Below are 26,297 nucleotides of genomic sequence, written 5' to 3'. Positions count from 1 at the left end.
AGTGCAGGGTGTCTAATGTGATTGATGTGTTCCACTTGGCTCAAGTATTTCCAATAGGGGTCAATGAGGATGACATCCCATTATATCTGGGTTCACCCGGGTCCGGTTCTCTAATTATGTTCCGGATCTGTAGATACTCTGCTCTTCTCATTCATACAGATCTTGACTAAACCTCTTGCAGTCCTATCTTGTAATAATTGGTCATTTACAGTAATTTATAATCCTGACATGAGCTAATGAAAATAGCAGGTTTCAGTCAGTCCTTACTCAGGATATTTGTTTTGGTCTCTACAGTTGAACAAACCAATTTGATGTTTTCATCCTGAATAACTTCATAATAATAATAAATCAGTCATTCACGACCTCTAGAACTCAATGTCTTATCGCACACCAATCTGAACCAAACCCACTGACCCAACTGAAGTCTGTTGTGGATTCTAAGGCACAGCGCCACCTTGTGGTGTGATGCAAGCACTGACAGACAATTCATTTGTATGATTTTATTTGTTGTAATAGAGTAACAGGGCAGAAAATAACAAGTTAGAATGCGATGTAGGAAATCAAACAGATACAACATGACCTACAACTTACTATCAAAAAAACTAAAACAATCTAAATATCTTGAAAATATTTCAGAATCATGTTTTTCTAGTAACAATACAAGATTATATCAAGTACAAAACGGGTGTAAAATGTCAGGTTTTACCTGACTGGCTTGTCATATTAAGATGGCAACTGTAAAAAGAACAACATCAAAAAAGTATTTTGTTTGAGTCATCCAGCCTGCAGATAGCATTAGTTCCAATCTTAGAGCAGGACTATTTGAAATTTCACCCCCCAAAAATCTCCATTTGATATAGAAAGGACAAAATGAGAACACGACATTACAACTGAATAATACAAAAAAAGCATGCGGTTCTTTCTCAGATATCTCTAGACACAGTCGAGGCATATCCCCACCCACATCTGCTTCACGACGACAATAAAAACGTTCTGGCTGAAATCAAACTATTTTCAAAAAAAAAAAAAAAAAAAAAAAAAATGTTCTTCTTTCTTGTGGTGGGCCTTCTGAAAGAACTGACCGGTGATTTCATAGCGGAAGGTGTGACTGACACAGACACTCTAGAACTAGAACAGCACTAATTCCATCGGACTTTTGATTCTGTGGAGAGGATTGTGGGCGAGTTGGGCCCAGGGTGGCAGGAGTCCAGTCAGGGTGGATGGAGAGGGGCTCGGAGCTAGGCAGTGCACTACAGGAGGAGGTGAGGAGGAGAGTCCTCTTAACCGTGGGTGGTGTCGTCCTCCACAAAGTCTTTCGCCTGCTCCGCAGAGATCACGTCAATGTGACTCACCTGAGTAAGCGTGCGCACACACACACACACAGACACAGTCAATGACCCATCCCTGTGCTTCACTTCCACCTGAGTGAATCCCTCCCCTTCTCACCAGTCTGTCAAACATTGTTACCCCACAGGAGGACTCAGGAAGACTTGAATCTAACACGAGAAACAGATTACTGAGTCACTATCTTCCGAGTCTCAAGTGGATCCAAAAATGATTTTCCGACAGTGGAAAACAACCTCTCTATACCTGACTCAGTGCAAGTTGAATATAAACAACAATAAATTATACATATCCACCGTTGAATCTAACCCAAAAATGAATCATTTAACCACAGTTGAATACAAACTGAAATGAATCATATCCCCCGAGTTGAAGATAAACTCCAGTAAAATAATCACTAACCCCAGTAGAATATGAACAGTGTATGAGGTCAGCTCACCTTGTTCCTGAACTTGACCCCGTAGAATTTGTCAGCTGACTCCAGCAGCTCTGGCCTGAAGGTGGTGGTGATGAACTGGGCGTGGCCGGCCAGCTCCACAATCATGTCTGGGACACACACACACACACACATCTTACAGCCCCCGCTGTCACACTGCTAGCGAGCATCACTTAGCCTTTAAACGGTCATAGCCGTCGTCACGTTATCGTTCATACCGTTAGCTGTAGCACTTGGCTATACTACTAGGCATTTATACTTGGCTTTCATACCGTTATGACCATTGTCACATGGGATACCAAGCCTCGACCTAACAGATCCATGAATCCATGTAGGTATATCAGTGGGCGTGGTTACCAGAGACGGCCTTCCTATGCTGAGCGTCCAGCGCCTGGTCGATCTCGTCAAACAGGTAGAAGGGGGCGGGGTCACACTTCTGGATGGCAAAGATGAGGGCGAGAGCCACCAGGGACTTCTGCCCTCCAGACAGCTGCTGCATCTCCCTCATCTCCCCCTGCTTGCCTGTGAACGACACCTGGAGGGGGGGGGGGGGGGGGGGAGGAGAGAGGGGGAGGATAGGACGTAGAGAGGAAGAAGTGAAGAGTGGGCAGGAGAGGGGGAGGGAGGACAAGAGGGATGGAGATGGAGGGAATGGAAAGGTAGGATGATGGGGGTTGAGAAAATGAGAAGCGGTGAAAAGATCATGCATACATCAGGGACATGTCTACTAGACTATTTAATGCGCTGGTGCTGACGCCCACACACCCACCAACCCCTGTTCCTCCAAGAGCCCCCCTGACCTACCCTGATGCCCACTCCGGTGAACTGGTCCACGGAGGGCACGCTGCTCTGAGAGCCTGAGCCCCTCTCGCTGTCGGTGCCCCCCTCGCCCTCGTCCTGGGACTGGCCCCCCTCGGCGTCCCCCTTCTTCATCACCAGGGTGGCCTTGCCCCCCGGGACCAGCTTCTGGAACACCTCCGAGAAGTTCTTAGACACCTGGAGGGGAGAGGGGAGGACAAAGAGGAGGGCAGTAGAGGGAGGGAGAAGGAGGAGGGAGCGGGGAGGAGAGGGGGAGGGAGAAGAGGGAGGAGAGGGAGGGGGAGAAGGAAGAGGGTAGGGTAGGAGAGGGAGAAGGAAGAAGGTAGGGTAGGAGAGGGAGAAGGAGAAGGAAGAGGGTAGGGTAGGGAGAAGGAAGAGGGTAGGGTAGGAGAGGGAGAGTGGAAGGAGAAGATGACTCATGTTGAGATGTAAAGATAGACAGGCAGCAGCTACACAGCACACCGTCATCAGGCTGGTGTTCAACACTCTGGAGACTGAGAAGCTGTTTCACCCCGCCAGAGAGGAGCACGTGTCTGCATGCAGAAAAAGAGGTCACGATGTGTGCGTTCCTCACCTGTTTGAAGGTGAGCTGGATGGCTTCGTACTTCCTCAGCTCCAGCACGTTCATCAGCTCCATGATGGACTTGTGGCCGCGGTCCAGCTCATCCTGACGCTTGATCAGCTTCTCCTTCTGCTCCGAGAAGTTCACAAACTGGTCCAGGGCCTTCTTGTTCACGTGGCTGTACTTCTTCAGCTCCGTGTTGCACTGCTCCAGCTTACGGAACAGCTGGAGAGACAGGAGGAGGAGGAGAGACAGGAGGAGGAGGAGGAGGAGAGACAGGAGGAGGAGGAAGAGAGACAGGAGGAGGAGGATGAGAAGGAGGAGAGGGGGAGGAGGGGAGACAGGAGGAGGAGGAGGAAGAGAGACAGGAGGAGGAGGATGAGAAGAAGGAGAGGGGGAGGAGGGGAGACAGGAGGAGAGGGAGAGGGGGAGGAGGAAGAAGACAGTGGAGGAGAGAAGGAGGAAGAAAAGAGTGAAAGAAGGGACGGGGGGTGGGGGGGAGGAGAGATGAGAGTAGAGAAGGAGAGAGAACAAGAAAGAGGCAAAAAAAGAGGCCGTTAATAACACCAATGTACTTAAGAGTGTGTCCAGGGGTGAGCCCGGAGCCCCAGCTGGCCGTGCTACCAGAGGGGGGAGCTGCCCTGGAAACACAGCCTGGTCCTGGAGAGGGGCCCCTAGCGTAGCCCCCTCCGCCTGGTCACCTCCGACCCGCCTCGCCTCCTGACTCATTTTCTATTCATAGAGTTGACATGCGTAGGAAGGGCCAGCTCATCTTCTCATAACACTTCTTTTCACGTTCCATTTACAGAGGAGAGGATGAGAGGTGTTCACTGGGAGTGTGTGTCTGTGTAATCAGAAGCACCATCTCAGCCCAGAGCGGCACATCTCTTGGAGGAAGATCAAGTACATGAAGTGAGAGAAAGCAGGGGGATATTTCTGGCCTTGTCAAGGAGAGAAAACACACACGCACGCATGCTAAGGCCCAGCCAGCCCACTTCACACATTGGAAACGCTGTTTCCAGAGGGAGCTGATAGTTGGCAGAGAGAAACGGATGAGAGAGAGACTGAGAAGGCAGATAAATAAATAAAATTGAGGGAGTAAGAAAGATGGAGAGCGAGAGGAAGGGAGAGACACAGAGCAAGAGACAGACGGACAGAGCGAGCGAAACAGAGAGAGGCTAGCTAACTAGACTGAGTCACAATGTGACTGGGAGGGATGCGACTGTGACCAGGTCCTTATCTCCCTCTGGAAGCCTGTGTCTGTCTGTCTGTGTCTGTCTGTCTGTGTCTGTCTGTCTGTCTGTGTCTGTCTGTGTCTGTCTGTCTGTCTGTGTCTGTCTGTGTCTGTCTGTGTCTGTCTGTGTCTGTCTGTCTGTCTGTGTCTGTCTGTGTCTGTCTGTGTCTGTCTGTCTGTCTGTGTCTGTCTGTCTGTCTGTGTCTGTCTGTGTCTGTCTGTGTCTGTCTGTCTGTCTGTGTCTGTCTGTGTCTGTCTGTGTCTGTCTGTCTGTCTGTGTCTGTCTGTGTCTGTCTGTCTGTCTGTGTCTGTCTGTGTCTGTCTGTCTGTCTGTGTCTGTCTGTCTGTCTGTCTGTCTGTCTGTGTCTGTCTGTCTGTCTGTGTCTGTCTGTCTGTGTCTGTCTGTCTGTCTGTGTCTGTCTGTCTGTGTCTGTCTGTCTGTCTGTGTCTGTCTGTCTGTGTCTGTCTGTCTGTGTCTGTCTGTGTCTGTCTGTGTCTGTCTGTGTCTGTCTGTGTCTGTCTGTGTCTGTCTGTGTCTGTCTGTGTCTGTCTGTGTCTGTCTGTCTGTGTCTGTGTCTGTGTCTGTGTCTGTCTGTGTCTGTGTCTGTCTGTGTCTGTCTGTGTCTGTCTGTCTGTGTCTGTCTGTGTCTGTCTGTCTGTCTGTGTCTGTCTGTGTCTGTCTGTGTCTGTCTGTGTCTGTCTGTGTCTGTCTGTCTGTCTGTCTGTCTGTCTGTCTGTCTGTCTGTCTGTGTCTGTCTGTCTGTGTCTGTCTGTCTGTCTGTCTGTCTGTCTGTCTGTCTGTCTGTGTGCCTGTCTGTGTGCCTGTCTGTGTGCCTGTCTGTGTGCCTGTCTGTGTGCCTGTCTGTGTGCCTGTCTGTGTGCCTGTCTGTGTGCCTGTCTGTGTGCCTGTGCAGGAACTGTCTGGTACATGTCAGGTTTGTGTGTGTGTGTGTGTACCTGTTTGAGGGTGAGGGTCTGGTACTTCTCGAAGGCCTCTTGGGGCAGAGAGCCCAGCTCCCGGATCTTCTTCATGCACTCCTCCTTCTTCTTCAGCAGCATGCCCTGCCTGTTGGTCATCTTCTCCAGCTCCTTGGTGTCGTGGTTGATGGCGTCGTTCTGCTCCTTCTCCATGTTCTTCCAGCGCTCCAAGCTCCTCTGGTGGTCCTTGATCTCCACCTCCGTCTTGTCAATCAGGACGTCCAGGTCTAGGGGGGGGGAGAGGGGTTAGAGGGAGAGGAGGGAAGGGGGTGGAGGGAGAGGAGGGAGGGGTTAGAGGAAGAGGAGGGAGGGGTTAGAGGGAGAGGTTAGAGGGAGGGGTTAGAGGGAGAGGAGGGAGGGGTTAGAGGGAGAGGTTAGAGGGAGGGGTTAGAGGGAGAGGAGGGGTTAGAGGGAGAGGAAGGAGGGGTTAGAGGGAGAGGAGGGAGGGGTTAGAGGGAGGGGTTAGAGGGAGAGGAGGGAGGGGTTAGAGGGAGAGGAGGGAGGGGTTAGAGGGAGAGGAGGGAGGGGTTAGAGGGAGAGGAGGGAGGGGTTAGAGGGAGAGGAGGGGTTAGAGGGAGAGGAGGGAGGGGTTAGAGGGAGGGGTTAGAGGGAGAGGAGGGGTTAGAGGGAGAGGAGGGAGGGGTTAGAGGGAGAGGAGGGAAGCCTGACGGTACCGGGACCCGGGTGGGGACGGTTACGGTGCCCTCCTTACCCTCGGATCGCGCCAGGGTGTCCTTGACGCGCTTGTTGATGCCGTCCAGCTCCGAGGTGGTGGCGGTGAGGACTGTGCCCCCCTCAGTCTCCCTCAGCTCGTTCAGCTCCTGCGGGGCGCAGCCGAGAGACGCATCCAACAGCCTCATTAATAGTCGTCGCCTCGTTTACGTCAGACACCCCCCCCCCCCCCCCTTTTTTTTCTTGAAACAAGCTCAGATATCACTGAAAAGGTGTTATTCACGGTGATTAGGAAACACAAAGGAGGCACAAACAGGAGTCCTTAGCTTATTCAGCGAGTCAGGGACCAATCAGGTTGGGCTTCTGAGGTGATGTAAGAGTGTTGCGTAACGGATGTGTTAGGTTTTGCGAGCATGTGAGAGTCAGGGGGTGTCGAGGGTGAAGGGTCGGGGGTGAAGGGTCGGGGGTGAGGGGTCAGGTGTACCTGCTCCACTTGGTCGAGACGCTTCCTAAGGTTCTCGTTCAGGTACGTCTCCACCCTGGTCATGATGCCTTCCAGTTTGATCCTCTCGTTCAGCAGCTGCCTGTTGTCCTGTTAGCACACACACACAAACACACACATTATAATCTGTTTTCTTTTACACACAAACACACAATAACCGGATCTCCTACACACACACACACACACACCTTTGTTGTCTGGTTTAACCCACTTCCACACAGTCAGACACTGTTGTCCAGTTACACAACATTCAGGTCAGAGCCATTTCATAACAGATTGCCGGAGGCACCGAAAAAAAAGTACATACGTAAGCCATACACATACACGTCTTTCACCACACACACTCCCCTCTCTGTGCCAAACACAGAACACACACACAGATTAAAACCCAAACAGAGCCAGTCTCCGCAAACACAAAAGGAGAAGCTAATGAGCCCAGAAGAATAACAGCCGTGGAGTAGGGTTGGATGAAAGACGGCGAGATGAGCGGAGGGAGGAGGAGGAGGGAGGGAGGAAGAGGAGGGGTCGGAACCCGGCTCCTGCTCCCCCCACAGACATGAAAGGTTCTAGCTGGGGGGGGGGTTGCGTAACGCTAACAGGAGAGAAAGGAGGAGGGAGGCGAAGGAGGGAAAAAGAGAGACAGAGAGAGCGAGCACAGCCTTCTATTGAGGTGGTAATTGTGAGCAGCTGGCTGTGGAGGAGGACGATGCGCGCGCGTGTCGCAGGAGCGTCTCCGCCGTGGTAGTGAAGGAGGTGTGAGCTCCAGCAGGGCACACACACACACACACGTCCACATGCAGCTGAGCTGCTTACAAAACACAGCCCAGTCAACGCCATACCCCCCTCCCCTCCCTGCCCAGACACCCTCCAGACAGACACGTACCTATACCACAGCCCCCCATACGGCCAGTGTGCGTGTGTGTACCTGCTGCAGCTGCCTGATCTCGTCGTTCAGGTCATCCACGCGTCTCTGGTCCTCCAGGCTGAGCTGGGACAGCAGGTCGGTGCCCAGCTCGGCCTTCAGAGACTCCCTGGTGGACTCCATGGCGTGGAGGCTGGCCTCCAGACTCTGCAGGCTGCGTTGCTGCGCCACAGAGCAGAGAGAGAGAGAAAGAGAGAGAGAAGAGGGAGGAGAAAGGGAGGGGGAGAGAGAAGAGGGAGGAGAAAGGGAGGGGAGGGAAGAGGAGAGAGAGAGGAGGGTGAGTGGAAAAAGAAGGAGGAGAGGGAGGGGGAGAGGGAAGAGGAGAGAGAGAAGAGAGAGAAGAGGGTGAGTGGAAAAAGAGGGAGGAGGGAAAAGGAGAGGTGATAGAGGGGGAGAGGGGTGAGTGGAAAAAGAGGGAGAGAAAGAGAGGAGATTGAGTGTGGTCCCACAGAGAGCCTCTTTCCCCCCTGGTGGGCTGCCAGTGGCCCAGCAGAGCTGCCAGTGGCCCAGCAGACAGCGGGCGGGCCTGTACGCAGGTCAGGGGGTCAGGTGTTACCTTGGGCATGAAGGTCTTCTCTGACTGCTGCCTCTTCTCCTTGAGCATCTTCATCTCAGACAGGATGCTGTCACGGGACGCCTTGAACTTCCTCTGCTGCGTCTCGATCTGCTGCATCTGGTTCATCAGCTGGTCGATCTCGTTGTTGATGCGTGGAGGCGGGGAGTCAAGGAGCAGGGCGACGGAGACTCGAGCAGGGCCGAGGACCACATACACACTCAGCAGTATACACACTGACACACACACACACCGCAGTATACACACTGACACACACTCAGCAGTATACACCCTGACACACACACACTCAGTATAAACACTCTGACACACACACACACGGTTTAAAGGTCACCGTCTCCCCTGGAGGAGGGCGGGGCTGAGACCTGGATGCCCACGACCCACAGATGTCAGCATCTTGGGCTGCCATGGCGACAGAGCACGCTCTCTGGCTTCCGTTGCAATGAGGCCACTGGTCAACCGTGACCTCACCGGCACCTGGATTTAATCAGGTGTACTCAACGCACAAGGTAATCAAGGGAGCTGCCGAAAATAGCATGCAGGGTGTGTGTGTGTGTGTGTGTGTATAGATACGGGCTGGAGGTGGATGTATGATGACAACAGGCTGTTAAATTACTGATATGACCGTCACCACTGGAGGTGGTGTCATCCACAAACACACACCACCACCCCCCCCCCCTTCAGAAAGTGTCAAACAGGTTGATGCAAGCAAGCACGCGCATGTGCAAGAGCGTGCACGCATATGACACACACGCGAATCCCTTCTGAGCAAGGCGGACAGCAGTGAGTCATCGTGCTGCCCTTTGTGATGTCATAATCCTCTCAGGGTCTGATCACATCCTTTCATCCTTGTTATTACTCCCTTCCATACGTCCCTGTTATTCCTCCCTTCCCTACGTCCCTGCTCTCTCTCCCCCCCTCCTCTCCCACCCCCGGCTACAGTTCCAAACATAGCAGTAATCCATCCCTCCCTCCCTCCCTCGTTCCTCAGGATATGTTCGATGTTCCTGCGCAGGTTCTCGTTGAGCTTGGCCTCCAGCTCCCCCAGCTCCTCCTCAGCCTTCCTCATGTCCTTCTGCAGCTCCAGACGGGACTTCCTGGTGTCGTAGTACCCCCCAGTCAGAGCCCCGCGGTGGCTCACCTGGTCACCTGGTGGGGGGGGGGGGGGGAATAAAACACGCATTTTTATATGGTCTCACAACATGCATAGCTGCTGGGTGATGGCTGAGTGCGTGTGTGTGTTAACGTGAGTGTCTGTGTGCGCATAGATCAGTGTGATCTGTGTGTGTGAGCATAAATCCACCTATCTTAATGTGTGTGTGTGTGTGTGTGTGTGTGTGTGTGTGCGTACCCTCCAGGGTGATGCAGTCCATGGTGAAGGCCCTGGCCAGCTGGGTGGACACCTCCATGCTGCGACAGATCAGGGTCTTCCCAAACACGTGCTTGAAGGCCTTGTCATAGCTCACACTGTAGCGCAGCTTGCTGATCATGGGGATAGCATCCTGGGGAAGGAGAACGGGGGAGGAGAGGGGGAGAGGAGAGAGGGAGGAGAGAAGGAGGGGAAGAGGAGAGAGGGAGGAGAGAAGGAGAGAGGGAGGGGAAGAGGAGAGAGGGAGGAAGGGAGGAGAGGAGGAGAGAGGGAGGAGAGGAAGGGAGGAGGAGTGGGGGGGAAGGAGGTAGGAGGAAGAGAGGGGAGGTGTTAGCGTGTTCCAATCACAGGGGCTAGAGACCACGGAGCCAGCCATAAGCTTCCAAACATCTCCCATCATGCCCCCTGGGTGTTCAGAACATCTCCCATCATGCCCCCTTGGTGTTCAGAACATCTCCCATCATGCCCCCTGGGTGTTCAGAACATCTCCCATCATGCCCCCTGGGTGTTCAGAACATCTCCCATCATGCCCCCTGGGTGTTCAGAACATCTCCCATCATGCCCCCTGGGTGTTCAGAACATCTCCCATCATGCCCCCTGGGTGTTCAGAACATCTCCCATCATGCCCCCTGGGTGTTCAGAACATCTCCCATCATGCCCTTGGGTCTTACGTTGGTCTCGGGGTAGGCGGTGTCGCGGACGTCAAGCTTAGTGAGTGGCAGGAAGGTGACCTCCCCGGGCAGGTTCATCTTGTTGAACTCCATCAGGATCTTGGTGCTCACCTCGTCTGTCTCCACAATGTGGTAGAACAACCTGGAGGGGGGAGAGAGAGATGGGGAGAGAGGGAGGGAGAGACAGGTGGGGAGAGAGAGATGGGTGGGCAGAGAGGGAGGTGAGGGAGAGAGACGGGGAAAGAGGGAGGGAGAGAGAGGGAGGTGAGGGAGAGAGAGACGGGTGGGGAGGGAGAAACAGGTGGGGAGACAGAGAGAGACGGGTGGAGAGAGAGAGACAGAGAGAAGGGTAGAGCGTGAGAACACAGAACACCAGGCTAATCATTCCGTCTGTTCTGACCATGACAGGACACGTGTGTGTGTGTGTGTGTGTGTCGTCCTCCGGCCCCCTCACCTGGTCCCGGCTGTCACCTCCACACAGGTGTAGAAGGCGGGCTCGCACTCAAAGTTGTTCATGACGATGCCGTGGTAACCGGTGATGACGTGCTGGTTGATGCCCTTCCTCCTGAAGTGTTCCAGGACCTTGTTGATGCTGTCGATGCCGTTCAGGATGGCCTGGCCCCCACACACACACACACACACACACACACACACACACACAACACTTACTGTTAATCCGGGTTTTTGTACACACACACACACACACACACGCGCAATCCATCTAATCTAGTTGGTCCAATTATTTCCTTTATGTCTGTTCTATCTTTCATTGTGACTCGTTCTAAGTAAGGAGGCAGGTGGCCATTGGAGCACCTCATCCACACGCTCTCTCTGGAGGTGTTCCGCACATTCTAGAACATTAGGCACATTCTGGAGTCCATCGGCTAATCAGAACCCATGCTGTTTCCGCAACAGACAATAGGAGTCGCTAGGTCTAATGAAACTGTTTAATGTACTAACAACCGGGGCAAATGCTGCAGGAGTGGGCGGGGTGGGGGTCAAAAGGAACACGCCAATCACAGGCTGAGGAGATGAGTCATCCGTGACCAATCACTCTAGTTTAAATGGAAAAATAAGAGCCACGTCTTGTGTATAATATGTGCGTGTATTTCTGTGTGTTGTTGTGGACTGAGTCACAGAGATGGAGGCAGGGAGGTTTGAGTGACCAGGACGGTGACGTCTCCTGAGTGACCAGGACGGTGACGTCTCCTGAGTGACCAGGACGGTGACGTCTCCTGAGTGACCAGGACGGTGACGTCTCCTGAGTGACCAGGACGGTGACGTCTCCTGAGTGACCAGGACGGTGACGTCTCCTGAGTGACCAGGACGGTGACGTCTCCTGAGTGACCAGGACGGTGACGTCTCCTGAGTGACCAGGACGGTGACGTCTCCTGAGTGATCAGGACGGTGATATATTTTTTTGTGTTGATAATAAATCTATACCTAATTCTCTTGGGTATTTGGTTTGTTAGTTGGGTTGAGTGTTTTGTATGTCTGTGTGTGTGTGTGTCCGTCCCACCTTGCCAGTAGCCGCTCTCAGTAGCTGCTGTTTCTTCTCCAGGTCTTCTCTCTTGGCTGCCAAGGCCTGCTGCTCGGCGTTCTCCTCACGCCACAGGTAGCTGGAGGGACACAGCCAGGCGCCCAGTTACATCACCCAGACACACGCTCACATCACCCAGCCCTGCCTGCCTGCCTGCCTCACACACCCAGCCCTACCTGCTTGCCTGCCAGCCTGCCTCACATCACCCAGCCCTGCCTGCCTCACACACCCAGCCCTGCCTGCCTGCCTCACACACCCAGCACTACTTGCCTGCCTGCCTGCCTCACACACCCAGCCCTGCCTGCCTCACATCACCCAGCCCTGCCTGCCTGCCAGCCAGCCTGCCTCACACACCCAGCCCTCCCTCACGGTAAGAATGGAGACGCAGCCTCACACATCCAGCCTCGCACACCCAGCCTCACACATCCAGCCCTCCCTCAGGGTAAGGAGGGAGACGCAGAATCACACATCCAGCCTCACACACACGCCATGTCGAGGGTTGTGTGACGAGCCTCGGTCTAGAGCCGACCAGCTTGGGGCCAGGGTCGGGCAGCCAGCCCTGAGTGGGAGGACGAATGTTCTATTTCGGAGCAAGGACTCAATGGGTATAGACATTCTTGCCGTGCACACCGTTAACATGTACATCGACCTTCAATAAAATGAATGGCCTCTTTTTGAAAAAAAAGAAAAAAAAAGAACAGCTTTTAACCACAAGTGGCCTTTTAGTGATAAAGGACCCTCATCTGAACTGGCACACAATTCCCCAAGACTCCACAGTCCATCAGACCTGCCCATCACCCGGCACAGTCACCCTCTCTCCTCCCACAACATGCCAGCCAGACACGACGAGCCGAGCTCAGAAGCTCAGCGCTTGGATAAATAACCTCCATTGTTAAGACAACAGAGGTGGGGGGGGGGGGGGGGGGGTATGAAATGAAAGGTTGCTGGGTGGGTTGCCAGCGGTGGGTGGGTGGGTGGGAAGCTGGCGTATTATGGTCTGTGGGGGCCCGGAGCGAACAATCCACCACCTTTCAGCTAAATGCAGGCGTTGAGTCACTCGCATGCATCTATATGCCGGTCTTAAGACTGAAAGTATGAAGTGCTTAACTTGACACCATCAATAGATGGAGTGGAGAGGGGGTGACTCAGCACTGGGAACATTAGGGTATTGTGTGTGTGTGTGTGTGAGTGAGAGAGTGTGTGAGTGTGAGGGAGTGTTCCTACTTTCTCTCGCTCTGCAGCTCGTCTTTCTTGTTTTTCACTTCGTAGTACTTCTTGTCCAGCTCCTCGACGCGGGTCTTTACCTCGTTCAGGTCCTGGTCCAGTTTCTGCGGACAGGCACGGGGCAGGTCACACACACACACACACACACACAAAATGTACAACAGTCTAGTGGACAACTATTCCCGTGAAGGGAGTTTAGTAAATCATCGACGGTGACCTAAGAATTCATCATCCACTGCACAGCGGAACAAACATGTTCTGTAGAGGCTCCAAGTGTTCTAGAAGTTCTGGAACAGCACGAGTGTTCTAGAGTGCGTGTGTGTGTGTGTTCCATACACTGTACTGCTCCAAGTTCTTCTCCTTGTTGGTCTCCGTGTCCTCCAGGTCCTTGTGGATGGCAGCGATCTGCCTCTTCTTGTCCGTGATGGCCTGGTCCAAGGACTTGAGCTCCTTCTTGATCCACTTGTCCCTCTCCTCCTTGGAGGTGAACTGGCTGCCGCGGCCCTGCTTGGCATACAGGTCTGTCCTCTCCTGGGTGGCCTGGGCCAGTCTGGAGGGACGAGGAGGAGGGCTAGTGAGAAGGGAACCTTCTAGAGGATGTTTTGCATTTAGTTCTTGACCATGTTGAACTCCTTCACACACACACACACACACACACACACACACACACACACACGTCACCTAGCGATGCCCCTCTCCTCCTTCTCCTTGACCATGTTGAACTTGGGCTCAGTCTCCTGCAGTTCCTTCTGCTTCTCCTCGATCTTCTCCAGCAGCTTCTGACGCTCCTTCAGCAGGCGTTTCTGGAGGAGCGGAGAGAGGGAACGAGGGGTGAGAGGACGGAGCGGGCAGACGGGGAGGAGAAGGCAGGAGGAGGAAGGCGGAGAACGAGTGAGCTGGGGGCTGGGCGAGGACAGACAAGAGAGTATGGAGGGAAGGCAGGAAAGCGAGCGTGCGGGGCTATCAAAAGTGACCCTGTGACAGGCTGGGTGAGCGTGTTCTTCTGACAGCCGTCCTCCAGACCAGTGGTTCCCAACCCTGGTCCTCAGGGCACCCTGTCCTGCCTGCTTTAGCCTGCCTTGTCATAAGCTGGCTTCTGCAGAGCGGGATAAGGACCCATTCATTTGAATCGGGTGTGTCCACAGGGCCGTCCTGACGTTCGGAAAACACAGGTTCTCCTTCGACGGCGCGATCCGCCTCGAACCAGATCGGCCCCCGATGACGCACGTCCACCTGCCCCCCCCCCCCCCCCGCCTCTACTAGGGGTCCAATGAGACGCGGCCAAACACCTCAGACAGCCAGGTGGGCTTGATCCAACTGCAGGCCTGTGTGTGTGTGATCCTGATGAGCAGATGACACACACACTATGGGCCAGGCAGCCATATTGTATCACTGTAAAACACACACATAGGAAAGCCACATGCACGCACACACACACACACCCACAAAGCCAAACACACACGTATGCAGCCAAACGGCCATATGGAGGGAGAACTGTGCCAGCTCTCTCTCCCCACCCCTGGGCTCAGGCTCAGGGTGGAGGGAGGAGGGGAGAAGGGGCACGGCCCAGACACATGGAGGGAGAGAGGGACAGATTTCAATTGAGAGAAGGAAAGGGAGAGTGCAAATTCTAAGAGGAAGGAGAAAGTGTGTTTCTCTCTCTCTCAGGCAGGTATTGTGTGTGTGTGTCTGTCTCAGCCATGAAGAAAGGTATTGTGTGTGTGTCTCAGCCAGGAAGGCAGGTATTGTGTGTGTGTGTGTTACCCTCTGTTCACTGTTGCCGGCCAGCTCGTCCTGCAGGTCCTTGGTCTTGAGCTCCAGCTTGGTCCTCTGCTTGATCTGCTCCTGACGCTCCGAGCTCAGCTGCTCCTTCTCCTCCCGCATGGCCGAGATCTTTGACTTGAGCTCTCGACACACACGCTCCGTCTCCTGCCGGGGGGGAGAGATAGAGATAGAGAGAGAGATAGAGAGGGGGGGAGAGGGAGAGAGAGGGGGGGAGAGGGAGAGAGAGGGAGAGAGAGAGAGAGAGAGAGAGAGAGAGAGAGAGAGAGAGGGAGAGGGAGAGGGAGAGGGAGAGGGAGAGGGAGAGGGAGAGGGAGAGGGAGAGGGAGAGGGAGAGGGAGAGGGAGAGGGAGAGAGGGAGGGAGATACAAACAGGAGAAAAATGTAAATGTACTTGTTACACAACACCAAGCACGTAAAGGGATTGCATAAGAGTGTATCTGTATAAAACGGACAAATCAAAATAACTGCAGCGAAGCACCTACAATACTGCCTTGAACATGATTGAGCATCTCTTCACAGAAGGAATCTTATGTAACTTTTTACTTACAGAGTTTACACAATCCAGTACCACACACACACACACACACACACGGACGCTCTACCTCCACTTTGTCCCTGGCGTCCTGCTGGGCGTCCCGCAGCTGTCTGGACTTGTCTCCACACGTCTCTCTCTTGGAGGACAGCTGGAACACACACAAACACACACACACATCAGCAGTCTGTCGGCTTGGAGGGAGTCACATCATTCATTTGATTCCCCCCCCCCCCCCCCGTGTACATCACTTTGAATAAAAACACCTGCTAAACGAGAACATCTCGTATGATAATTGTTGTTATCATTAGCATACGCTCATCCAGAGACAACAACATCAGAGAGGGCTGGACCCCTTCAGTAACACTGAGCGAACGCGTGACCCTTGACCTCCCCCACCCCTCCCCCTGGGTCCTAGAGCCCACCTCGTCCAGCTTGGCGCGGGTCTCGTTGAGCTCCTGGTTGTAGATGGTGTACTCCAGCGCCCGCCTCATCTTGTCCCACTTCTGGTACTGGGCCAGCTCCTCCTTCTCGTCCTCCAGGGTGTGGAGACGCTCCTCGATGTACTTCAGCAGCTCGTTGATCTTCTCACGCTTGCCCTCTGGAGCGCCAAGCCACCGCGCCACACAGGACACACGACAGGAAGACACGGCAAGGGGGGGGGGGGGTTAGCTTAACACATGTGAGGTTATTACATGTGCTTGTGCAAAGAAGACAAGGCCCGGGGAACCTCTGTGGGGCCTGATAAATGAATAAAAGAGAAAAGACTGTGTGTGTGTGAGTGAGTGTATGCATTTGTGAGGGTGTGTGTGTGTATGTATGTATGTATGTATGAGTGTGTGTGTGTGTGTGTGTATGTATGTGTGTGTGTGTCCTCTCACCCGTCTCCTTCATGAGGGAGATGCTCTCCTCTTTGCGCTCGTCGTAGACGCGGGTCCCAGCCACCTCCCTCAGCAGCTTCAGCCGCTGGGAGTCCGGCGCCGTGGCCATCTGGTTGATCTGGACAGGAGGCACAGCACACGTCAGGACGCGCAGCGCGGTCGGGACGCCGCGTCCGTCCCGTACTGCATGGGGACTAGCGGTGACACTGTTTGCTTTTATCAGAAAAGCGTAACACGTAAACAGCGTATGTCAGTGTTTTTAGGTTTGGGAGTAGTGTTGTTCGTTTTCAGGAATGCTGTTGTCTATTGTCAACGGGGAGTCAGGTGGCTGAGCGGTTAGGGAATCGGGCTTGTAATCAGAAGATTGCCGGTTTGATTCCCGGCCATGCGAAAATGACATTGTGTCCCTGGGCAAGGCACTTCACCCTACTTGCCTCGGGGAGGGGGGAATGTCCCTGTACTTACGGCGAGTCGCTCTGGATAAGAGCGTCTGCTAAATGACTACATGTGAATGTTGTGGCTGCTGTTCACAAGGGTGAGAAACCACTTCTGTTGGTTCATTAGAGCCGGGCGTACGGTCTGACGTACCTTTCCCTGCTTGACGATGTAGTACGGGTTACTACGGGAGAAGCCCGCACTCTCCAGCAGGTTCATGACGTCGTTCTTCCTGCGGAAACAGACATTGAAAACAAACAAACATTGAAGACACCGTCACGTAAAAAAAAGTTTTCCGACCGATTTCCGTTTCGTATTCGTGGAACCCCCGACTGCGGCGAGCTGTGGCTGTTGCTAGGTAATCGGCTAATCACTAATCAACAGGGGGGGCGGTCGGCAAGGGCTGACTCACGTCACCATCTTCTTGTCAAGGAAATACTGATCCTTCTTGGCTCCAATGACACGTCGGAGCGAGACTTCCTCCTTGTCGATCTGTAACGCAGGTTACCGAGACGAGTTTGAATAGAGTTTCAGTCATACAAGATGTTGATAAAAAAAAAAAAAAAGGTGAAATGATGCCTTACCGGCAACCTGTTGTCAGAATTGTCAAATATGATCTCCACAAAAGCAGAGATGACGCGAGGACCGGTTCCCTCCTACAACCGGAAAACATCCAACAAAAGAGATTCAATTCGAAGTTATCTGCCCATGGTTGTTGATAACAGTCTGGGATATTTGTTTGCGTGGAATCAACACCAGTGGCAGTGGTTCCTCTGCTTACGTGAAGCAAAGCCAGGCGCTGCTCTGGACGAAGGTGGCTAAACTCATCGCTGAGCACGAACTGAATGGCTGAAGAAGGAAAAAGAAATAAAGGCTTACAGTGAGACACCTCACATTATAGCTTCGCTACTACGTGAAAGTTGAACTTTGTCACACAACATGCGTCTATGGAGAAGTAAACTGGGTCACTTACCGTAGAAAAAGTTACTTTTTCCTGAACCGTTTCGTCCAACTATGATAGGATAGAACAACCATGTGACTTCATTCTACTACAGCAACTGATATTTTACTTTCACCATCACATCTTTAGCAGACTGGGAGAGCGATTGCGGTATTAATATGAATTGGATCAACCGATAGAAATAAAACTGCAACAATTAAGAAATGTAGCCAAAAACTGCAAACACTAGATAACTCACCGATGACATTGTGTTTTGGGCTGAACGGGTCCACCACAGTCTGATCCCTGTAACTTCGGAACCCCTGGATAATGACCTAACGTGCACCAAATAGGGTACCGATAAAACATCAACAACGCAGCTAGCTAGAGCTACCCATCTCCTTAACGGTTTACTCAGACAGACAACATTTTTAACAGCTAGGAGACTCACAAACGTAAGAGTATTTTGAAAGACTGTTGGAAAATATCCTGACCAGAACAGAGGTGACTAGCTTCCCGTTAGCTTGATGTTTTTGCAAGGCAAAAGCTAGCGTTGGCTAGCTGTTCACACACCGGCGATAGACCGGGGCCTACAAGTGTGCTAGCATTTAGCTACCCGTGCAAAGCAGTTAAGCAACTATTATTGTCATGTGCAACCACATGCCGTGCACTCTATTTAACAAGGTCAGGGTTTGTTAGACTATTTGCATTTAAAAGTTACTTAGTTTCTCTCTAGTCCAAGTTAGCTAACGCGTTAGCATTGGAAGACAATTCCAAAGAGCGGGTCGACGACATGCAGCTTTTGCAGAATACCTGTTTGATGTACATGGTCGTATATTCAGGACCTCTTCTATGTCGTGAAAGGGAGATGAACTCCCTTCTCCTCTAGAACAGAGAAGATGGGCCTTAATGGATTTGCTCAATGCGCGTTTTGTGGTAAAAAAATGTATATCCAATATTGCTAGATAACTCCAGCAAAACAGAATTGGTTCTGAAAATGGCGTTGGGGGCGGGATGATATGGATCGACTGATTGCGTGTAAACGGGGGACCTAAACTTTTCTGCACTAAATATTATTCTTTCATTGAATAAATGTTACAATCAGCATATGTATATCCTCCTCACCTACTGATATATACTTACATTTAAATGTACGTTCCTTATATTGTGCGATAATGTTGATGTTTTCTGTGTTTTGATTCTACACACATCCCTTAGTTCAGAATTGGTATATTCCATTTGATGTCGATTGTTGGGCGCCAAGAAATCGAGAATACATTTTGAAGAATCCGATTATCATTTTAGTGATGTTGATAGCTAGTAGCCTTTTGGCCTTTGAGCTATGGTGTTTTGTGATATAGTGTAACAACATTAATTTACGTTTTATTTTTCAGTGTTTACATTGCCAACAGTCTCACAGTGTCAACGGGTAACTGCATCGTTAAACCGGATTTCTCTTATATGGCGTAGGCCTACTTTCTTCCTTTGGGGTCACTGCAGGTGTCACTGTTGCATCTTGTCTTGAAATTATATTTCCTCGAGTCTGTTTTATGGAATAGGCCTACTAGACTTTGAAATAAGATATAGTCGAAGTAACATGAATCACAATACTCTGTTACGGCTATGGGATACTGTACGTGTATTGTAGCCTATGTATTTAGTAAGACTTATATGGAAGTAATATCAGTGACATGTTTTGAATTTTAAAAGGCATTGAATAATAATTATTGACATTTAAATATCACCGAATTTGTTGGCTTTTAATCCACCTCATTCAAATTGAAATATGAATTTATTTCAATGTTAAAAAAATACGGATCCAGAAATTCAAAACATGATGTCATTGATTTACTTCCATAGACCTTGTGTAGTAGCATATTGTAAGATGCCATGCAGAACTCAGTCCATATATTATTGTATGTTTTAGTCTTATCAGGTAGTTTATTTATAATTAACAACAAACGTAGGGCCATGCTATGCTTTGCCAATTATAATAGAGAAACTTAAATTCAAGATCAAGATTGTGAATTTCAAATATCAAGATTTCAAATTGTGAATTTGTAAGATCATAAATGTGCAAGGAAAAATAAGACGTTACTTTAGTCACTTTTGGGTGGAAACATTTATTGACATCCACACAATTATTGAAAAAAGAAACAGACAAACAGATAGACAGACGAGAATTATCAAATAAGTTAAAATGCCTCGACAGGCTTTGTGAATAGGCAGAAGATCACAATATCAACCTAAGGCATGTATTGCAGTGCATCGCAGTGCTGTAGTTCAACTCTCTAAGTCAAACAGACGCGCAGCATCATTGGCTTTTGCCTATTTATCTCATGACTTTTCACAACACAAACAAAAGTCCTGTGAATGAACACTGTCAAATCTCGACTTCTCTCTTCACGTCTCTCATTGTCCATCTCCAGTCAATCCCACCAAATCTCTGGCTTCAACACCAGACACATAGAGCAATTCTAAAATCTATTTCCTACATTTTTTTTCAAGTAAATTTGAGACTAAAAGCAGTCACATATTGTTATTGGTGGTGTTTTTTTTTTTCTTCTTTCTTTTCTTAAGGCAATGCAGTTATTGGGCTCAGTTTAAACTGATGGTGGACTGGTGATTGGAGGGGAAGGGGGGCGAGGAAAGAGGTAGGGAGGGTGAAAACGGACGACGCCTCAAAGTCGTCATCGAAGGCGAAGTCGCCTGAGAAGAATGAGGCCGCTACCGGTGACCCGGACGGCGTGGCGGGCTCGGAGGTAACGGCCGCGGGCGTGGAGGACAGGACCTCGGACTCGAACTGCAGCAGCTGGCCCATGAAGCTGAAGTTGGGCGAGATGAGTTCGCGTCGCTGCTTGATGATGTCGAAGGCTTCCTCTAACTGCCTGCGCTCAGTCCTCATGATGTACGCCATGCAGATGGTGGGCGACCTGGAGATGCCGGCTTCGCAGTGGACCAGGACCTTTCCGCCGGAAAGCTTCACCCGATCTGGAGGAAGAGAGAAGACACCGAAATCTGCAGGTTAGCGGTTTGATCACACGGTCAACCGACTGTATTCATCTATGGTTTCAGGGTCGAATTACCAGAATGGAATGATGGTTTTATAAACCGATAGGCCTGTGAATGTTGTCAAGGGCGAATACAAATAGACACGGAAATAGTCGGTGTTTGTTTTTGAACGGCGTCACTGACAGAAAATGGTCAGTAACCTTGTCATTTTCTGAATAGTTGCTCTGTTATTACTGAGATTCTTTACGCATTATGTTACGATTGGTTATTGTTCTATGGCCGTAAGTGCTGGCATGGTGCTTCATGTAGGGCAGTCTAGGTTAGAAATACAGGTTTTCCATGGATAAGGAAGGAGGCTAGGTTAGCAAAACAGGTTGGTGAAACCTGTATGTGTGTGTGTGACTGATGAAGGTTACGATAGTGTTATGAATACCTAACTCCTTCCTGTCTCCTCAGTCTGACACAAAGCCCACGAGAATCATTGCGCACACTATTCACTCACTTATTACCCTGTTTCTCCATGACCCAACTCCTTCCTACACACACACACACCACAGATGATACACACACACTTTGGCCCATCCCTGTGATGCTCGACTAACTCATGGCAGACAGCTGTGCACTACACCTCCCAAGTGCCTCTGGGGAGTGCTAGTCTGTTCTAGTTGGGGCTGTCTGGCCGGGAAAGGAGATGTACCCACTGGTCTCGTCCTCCTCGCCACAGTCCACTATATGCCCACTGAACTGGTGTGTTTACACAAAGAACCCTGGCTTCCTGGATGCACTCGGAAGAGCACCCTCATGCTAGAACCCGTCTACCTACCACTTTGATTGCACACATACCAAACCAGCAAGTGTCTGGCTTTTCTGGCTGGCCCTTAAAAACCACAGCCCTGGTTTCTGACAGCTCAGATCCTCAGAAAAGCCACACGCATGAGTCATGATGCACCCATCTGGAGTGGGGGAGGGAGGGAGGGAGGGCAGGCTGGCTGTGGGTGTTTTAATAATCATTCTCTGGCTATGCACTCGAGCTGGCTGCAGCTTTTCTTGGTGCTTGCCGAAGGCTGCACCTCTGTAGACTGGAGGCTGGTGCTACGCTCCACACCGCCCTCACCGTCCTCACACGACAAGCCAGCGGACATCCGCACACAGCCACTCGCATTCAAAGAAAGCGACTGAGTGAATTATTAACATTCGGTAGGGCACACCGTGAATTTGGAATCACTTGGCACGTTTTTTTCCAAAGCGTGTCCCGCCCGTAGGGAAGGCTGTGGAGGGATTGATCTCAACTTGGACCTCGCATTGTTCACTGACTAAGACCCGAGACCATCACAGGGCAAATGAGTGTCTGAGCGTGGGCTGGATTCCAAAAGCGGAGCTCAAACAACAGGGACAGCAGCCAAAAACAGGCCAGGCAAAGCTACCGCGGATGACGAAGACACCTCCTTAACTATGCCTGTCAGACACCCGCGCTGTGCTCATCTTTCCATTTCCATTTAGTCATTAAGCAGACGCTCTTATCTTTGTATAAGCTCTTATCTAACAACTACCGCCTTCTTTTGCCAGACACTCGCACACGTTTGTTTTTCTCAGGGGCTGATTCTGAACACTCGCACCAGATAAACAGCTTTTATTATGTGTTGGATGCCTCAGGTTTCAGTTAGTCAGCTGTTCAACATCGACCCAACCCTTACTAAAGGACAGCTCACCCACTTGTCACACCAACCGACTGGCCACACCCCGGCAATAAGCCACGGAGATAATCCCAGGAGAAAATGACGACATTGCCAAGTGTGTGTGTGTGTTTTTTCTCCAGTCAGCGGGTCAGGAGCGGGTGTGCGGGGGGTGAGCAGAAGGAAGACAGCTCTTCTTTGAATGGGAGACGCCTGCCAGGAAGCAGGCTGAACGAAAGGAGCTGGAGGCTGTGCACGGTGACCAGATTAGTTCTCTGGCTTCCCTCTCTCCACTGCCCGATTTTTAGATTTGCAGTGCGCAGGGGAAGTAAAGAAGGACTTATTTTTAAGGTGATTTAAAATAGAATCTCCTATCAATAGACCTCTTTCTTTTTCGGTTGGTGTACTGGGTAATGCCCTCGGCACCCCACGATAAGGACTTCTTAATAAAGACATCCCTGCTGCTTTCCCCAAGTTTAAGAATGTGTTGTTGGCCTGTGATTAAAACATGCCAAGCATCTATGAAATCTGCACAGATTCAACCTTGAGCGACTGCAATGGATGTACCAGCACATGCCTAGAACGCCTTTCCCACCAGGCAACCCGGCCCAAGTCAGAGGCCAAGTCCGACGGACCGTCTTCATCAAATCAAATAAAATGTGTTCGTATAGCCCTTCTTACAGGCAAGCATGTCACAGAGGGCTTCACATACGCCCATAGACCTGCCCCTCAAACCAACCTAAACCCTCAAAGGGTGTCAAGTTTGGCGTTGGCGCATCGCGGGAGATGACTCACCGATAAACTCGATAGCCTCCTGGAAGTGGGAGCTGATGTCGGCCGTGTGACTGTCCTCTACGGGGATCCACTTGTAGTCGTAGTGTCCCTTGGCGGGCCTCAGGTCCCTGCGTGAGACGTTGAGCAGGGCGGTGATGCGCAGGTCGCTCAGATAGTCCTGCCTGGAGGCGTGGTAGGCACTGCCGAGGAAGAGGAACGGCAAGATCTCCACCGGCTTGCCCTGAGAGCGGGAGGGAGGGAGGGAAGGAGGGCAGGAGGGCAGAGAAAGAGATATGAGCTGAAGTATTCACAGCACTGTATTGCGGCATGGAGGGAAATAAAAAGTTTGTCACACGCTGAAAAATCAAAAAATAGGGGTGGGGGGGGGGGGCATATTTTCCCTACTACAGGGCAAAGTAAATGGGGCATGGCTAGCTATGCTTCCCACTGCGCGCTGTCTTTGTGAAGTGAACGAGCTAAATGTTAGCCTTCATTTGTGGAGTGGAGAAGACTGAGGGGAAAAGGTTACAAATGAAAAAGGGATCCCCCACTATAAAGCCCTTTCCGATGTCAGCTGGGCATCTTTGAAAGGCTGTCTCCTCTGAGCTTAAAACACGGGTTGGCTGAAGAACGCTGAAGGTCAGAAAATATCATGTGTTCAGAGCATAAATGATGACAGCCTTCACCCCTCTCTGTCTGTCATTCTGGGTTTGAATCTGGGGGAATCTTGTGAGAACATACTGTTGTGTTTTATGTCCGGACAAAATATTATACCCTCTGAAACAATAGTGTTCTGTCCTGGGTTAGACGGTTGAGAAGGCGAAAAGACGACCATGACCTATAAAATGCATGTGTCTGGTTGCTCACTGATCACTTTTAACAGTTACTAAGGTCTTAGTCAATAGAACACTATGAATTTATGACAAGCAGGGGTTTGAGTTTCCCTTAAATGTATCTGTGGTTACCATGACACCTGTGACTAATAGTACTGTAAGAAAATAGTTGTATTCTTCAGATGTTTCTCTGTACAAAAGCCCATGACAACCCACAAGGGGAAGTGGTTACACTGGAAAGGCAGCAAAAGAGGAAGTTCATGGGTGTTTTCGTTTCCATACCTGATCATAATCTGGTTTGTGGTAAGAGCCCAGCTTCTCACAATGGCTGTTAACTTTTTTTTCGGTTTCAGTTCCGCTCTGGTCGACGGTTTTCACCTCAGTGCAGAGTTCAGGGTACTGGGACTGGAAGTTCTCGTATCCCCCTGAGGAAGAAGGAACACAAACACATTTGGTCTTTAAGATCATAATTCTTATACCGTTTCACACGTCATTTCGATGCCAATGCCAGCATTTACGAAACAGACTTATCGCGGGGCCGTGACGGCGCGATAATAAACCTTTCAGAGTCCGATTATAAGCACGTAATTAATCTGCGTATTAATTAAACTAATCCATTTAAGGCCTATATGCATATGTATAAGATGAGGTGACGCATATAAATTAATGGTTTTGAGACATATTAGGGAGACATTCATGTTTTGAGTGCAGAATGTTATATCATTGTTATTATTGTAAGACTAAGCTACGTTTATAAGACGAAGAAGTCACAGAACAGTGTGTCAAGATGTTCTCAAACAAGCGCCTCGTTCACTGACTCATCTCCCGGCCGTTGACGCACACAGAACGTTTATCTTCCGAAGAGCCAAAGATAAATGTGTTGCTCACGAGGGAATTGTTACAACACCGTCTCAATCAAACAAAGATTACTTTGCCTCGCAGATCAATCGATCGAAATATTTCCATGTTAGGCTATTTTTGTTTTCTTCACACCAGAGCTTATTGATTGATAAGATATAAATAGGTACCGCATAATAAGTACCGTATACTTTGGGAGTTAGGTAATTCTTACTTGCAAGTGTTCCTTTATTTTTACTGAATTATAAACTATTTAGTCAGTAACCTATTAATAGGCTATATCAAGGTTTCGAAATTAAAATGGAATTTGAACTAGGCTAAATGTAAAATAGGCTTCTTGACATTAGACTTAGGTATCTTTTGTAAAGATTCTTACCTTTAAGAAAACATATGTTTGCTCCACTCGCTAGGTGAGAGAGACTGTTAATCACAATCTGTGCGATACTGTCCTTTTTCAGTTTTTGCAAATGAGGTGTCCGGTCGTCCACGGCCACAACGGCCGTTATGCTCCCTTCTCGAAGCCGTAACAGCGCTTTTTCATCCGGAATGACAAACTGAAGAGGTACCGGCCCCCCTCTTGACCTCCGGACAACAACCGAGTTAAGGTTGACATTTACCGAACCTTTAATATTAGAGTTCGAAAAAGAAAAATAAGGTCGGCAATCCACAATCAGACAGCTTCCACATTCCTTCCTGATGATTTTCTTCAGACGGCGGCAATCTATGCTTGAGATTTTCATTTTGAAACTATAGATTGGGTATAAGCTAACTGGTAAACACACTCAATTGAGTTATACACAATAAGCAATGTATACGGGCCGTTGTAGTGAAGTGAACGCGCCCTACTGAACGTCAATGCCTACATTTCCTCCAAGGGGATTCCGTCGGACCGGTTTTATATGAATGGAACCTCCGGCTCGTGACATCACGAACCATATATGGACAGCGACAAGGTGTTGACTACGCTTAGTTAACTCCGCCCCGCTCTGTGGTGAAAAGCCGTTTCTATGCTTGAATCAACCATTACTCATTCTTTTCCAAGCATTTCTGATATCCTTTTCTTGTTTATTGTCCGTTAGCTGCTTGGGACCTATCATCTCCACAAATCACTTTGAAGCGATGACTACTGATCTAATTGGAAATAGTGTGGGTATCACTTTAAAACAGCCAATAACAGATTACAGTAAATCCTCCTGAGACAATAGACTCCAACTGCCCACACTGAGTCTGGCAATAAGGGGAGCTCCTCAATTATTCACAGCTTCTCAGGGGAGCCAGATTAAGAAAGAAGAGGGAGATCAATAACTGGATTGAGAGGTTGACTAAACTCAATTCAACTTCCGTCTGCTCCCCTCTTTAGCCACCTGCTCTATATCCTGTGGCTGTAAGCTTGTAACAGTGTAACACGCTTAAAATGTCACACACACACACCGCATCCACTCATATGACATCCAACGCTGCTCGACAGAGCCAGACTTTTCCTCTGGCTGTGTTTGGCTCTGATTTAGTAAGCCATCAATCAATGTGACATGCTTTGCCTCATGTCATGTGATAAGGAGGTGGTGTGTGAGTGTGAGTGTGTCAAAGTGGAAGAGTGCGGGGAAGAAGGTCTCCAGAGGTACAAGAAACGGACCAAAACAGAGAGAGTCAGAGAGAGACAGAGAGAGACAGAGAGAGTCAGAGAAAGACAGAGAGAGTCAGAGAGAGTCAGAGAGAGACAGAGGGAGTCA

The 26,297-nt window shown here is 50.3% G+C and overlaps 2 protein-coding genes across 2 annotated transcripts; both read right to left on the bottom strand.

Moving 5' to 3' along the window:
• Positions 1–485: 485 nt before the first annotated feature.
• On the bottom strand, positions 486–18,426 carry smc3 (structural maintenance of chromosomes 3). Its single transcript, XM_084685196.1, has 29 exons — positions 18,231–18,426; positions 17,677–17,752; positions 17,451–17,489; positions 17,259–17,326; positions 17,062–17,133; positions 16,890–16,969; positions 16,631–16,709; positions 16,043–16,160; positions 15,587–15,762; positions 15,232–15,312; positions 14,609–14,773; positions 13,526–13,647; positions 13,181–13,394; positions 12,845–12,948; positions 11,600–11,699; positions 10,535–10,695; positions 10,081–10,222; positions 9,392–9,542; positions 9,039–9,189; positions 8,026–8,179; positions 7,473–7,631; positions 6,530–6,637; positions 6,086–6,194; positions 5,353–5,600; positions 3,174–3,386; positions 2,585–2,776; positions 2,138–2,315; positions 1,784–1,890; positions 486–1,352 (listed from the first exon to the last, which is right to left on the bottom strand). The coding sequence occupies exons 1-29, from the start codon at positions 18,243–18,245 to the stop codon at positions 1,281–1,283; spliced, it is 3,654 nt and encodes a 1,217-aa protein (XP_084541322.1). The 5' UTR covers positions 18,246–18,426; the 3' UTR covers positions 486–1,280.
• Positions 18,427–19,524: 1,098 nt separating this feature from the next.
• On the bottom strand, positions 19,525–25,438 carry dusp5 (dual specificity phosphatase 5). Its single transcript, XM_084685765.1, has 4 exons — positions 24,944–25,438; positions 23,992–24,134; positions 22,898–23,117; positions 19,525–20,408 (listed from the first exon to the last, which is right to left on the bottom strand). The coding sequence occupies exons 1-4, from the start codon at positions 25,305–25,307 to the stop codon at positions 19,993–19,995; spliced, it is 1,143 nt and encodes a 380-aa protein (XP_084541891.1). The 5' UTR covers positions 25,308–25,438; the 3' UTR covers positions 19,525–19,992.
• Between the last annotated feature and the right edge of the window lie 859 nt (positions 25,439–26,297).

The sequence above is a fragment of the Hypomesus nipponensis genome, chromosome 21 (assembly GCF_054491055.1).
Source record: "Hypomesus nipponensis isolate SF chromosome 21, ASM5449105v1, whole genome shotgun sequence".
NCBI classification, from domain to species: Eukaryota; Metazoa; Chordata; class Actinopteri; order Osmeriformes; family Osmeridae; genus Hypomesus; species Hypomesus nipponensis.
The sequence above is the reverse complement of the archived record's forward strand: the minus strand, read 5'-3'. Positions and strand labels throughout refer to the sequence as shown.

What these genes read in the sequence shown, in the direction of transcription:
- smc3 (XM_084685196.1), bottom strand. An exon ending in AGAACTTGGAGCAGTACAGT is followed by an intron (nt 12,949 to 13,180) that starts GTATGGAACACA and finishes GCCTGTCCGCAG; the next exon opens with AAACTGGACCAGGACCTGAA. An exon ending in GAGGTGACAGCCGGGACCAG is followed by an intron (nt 10,223 to 10,534) that starts GTGAGGGGGCCG and finishes TCCCCCCTCCAG; the next exon opens with GTTGTTCTACCACATTGTGG.
- dusp5 (XM_084685765.1), bottom strand. Translation starts at nt 25,307, where the DNA reads ATGAAAATCTCAAGCATAGATTGCCGCCGTCTGAAGAAAATCATCAGG. An exon ending in AAACATATGTTTTCTTAAAG is followed by an intron (nt 24,135 to 24,943) that starts GTAAGAATCTTT and finishes CTTCTTCCTCAG; the next exon opens with GGGGATACGAGAACTTCCAG. An exon ending in GGAGGCTATCGAGTTTATCG is followed by an intron (nt 20,409 to 22,897) that starts GTGAGTCATCTC and finishes CTCTTCCTCCAG; the next exon opens with ATCGGGTGAAGCTTTCCGGC.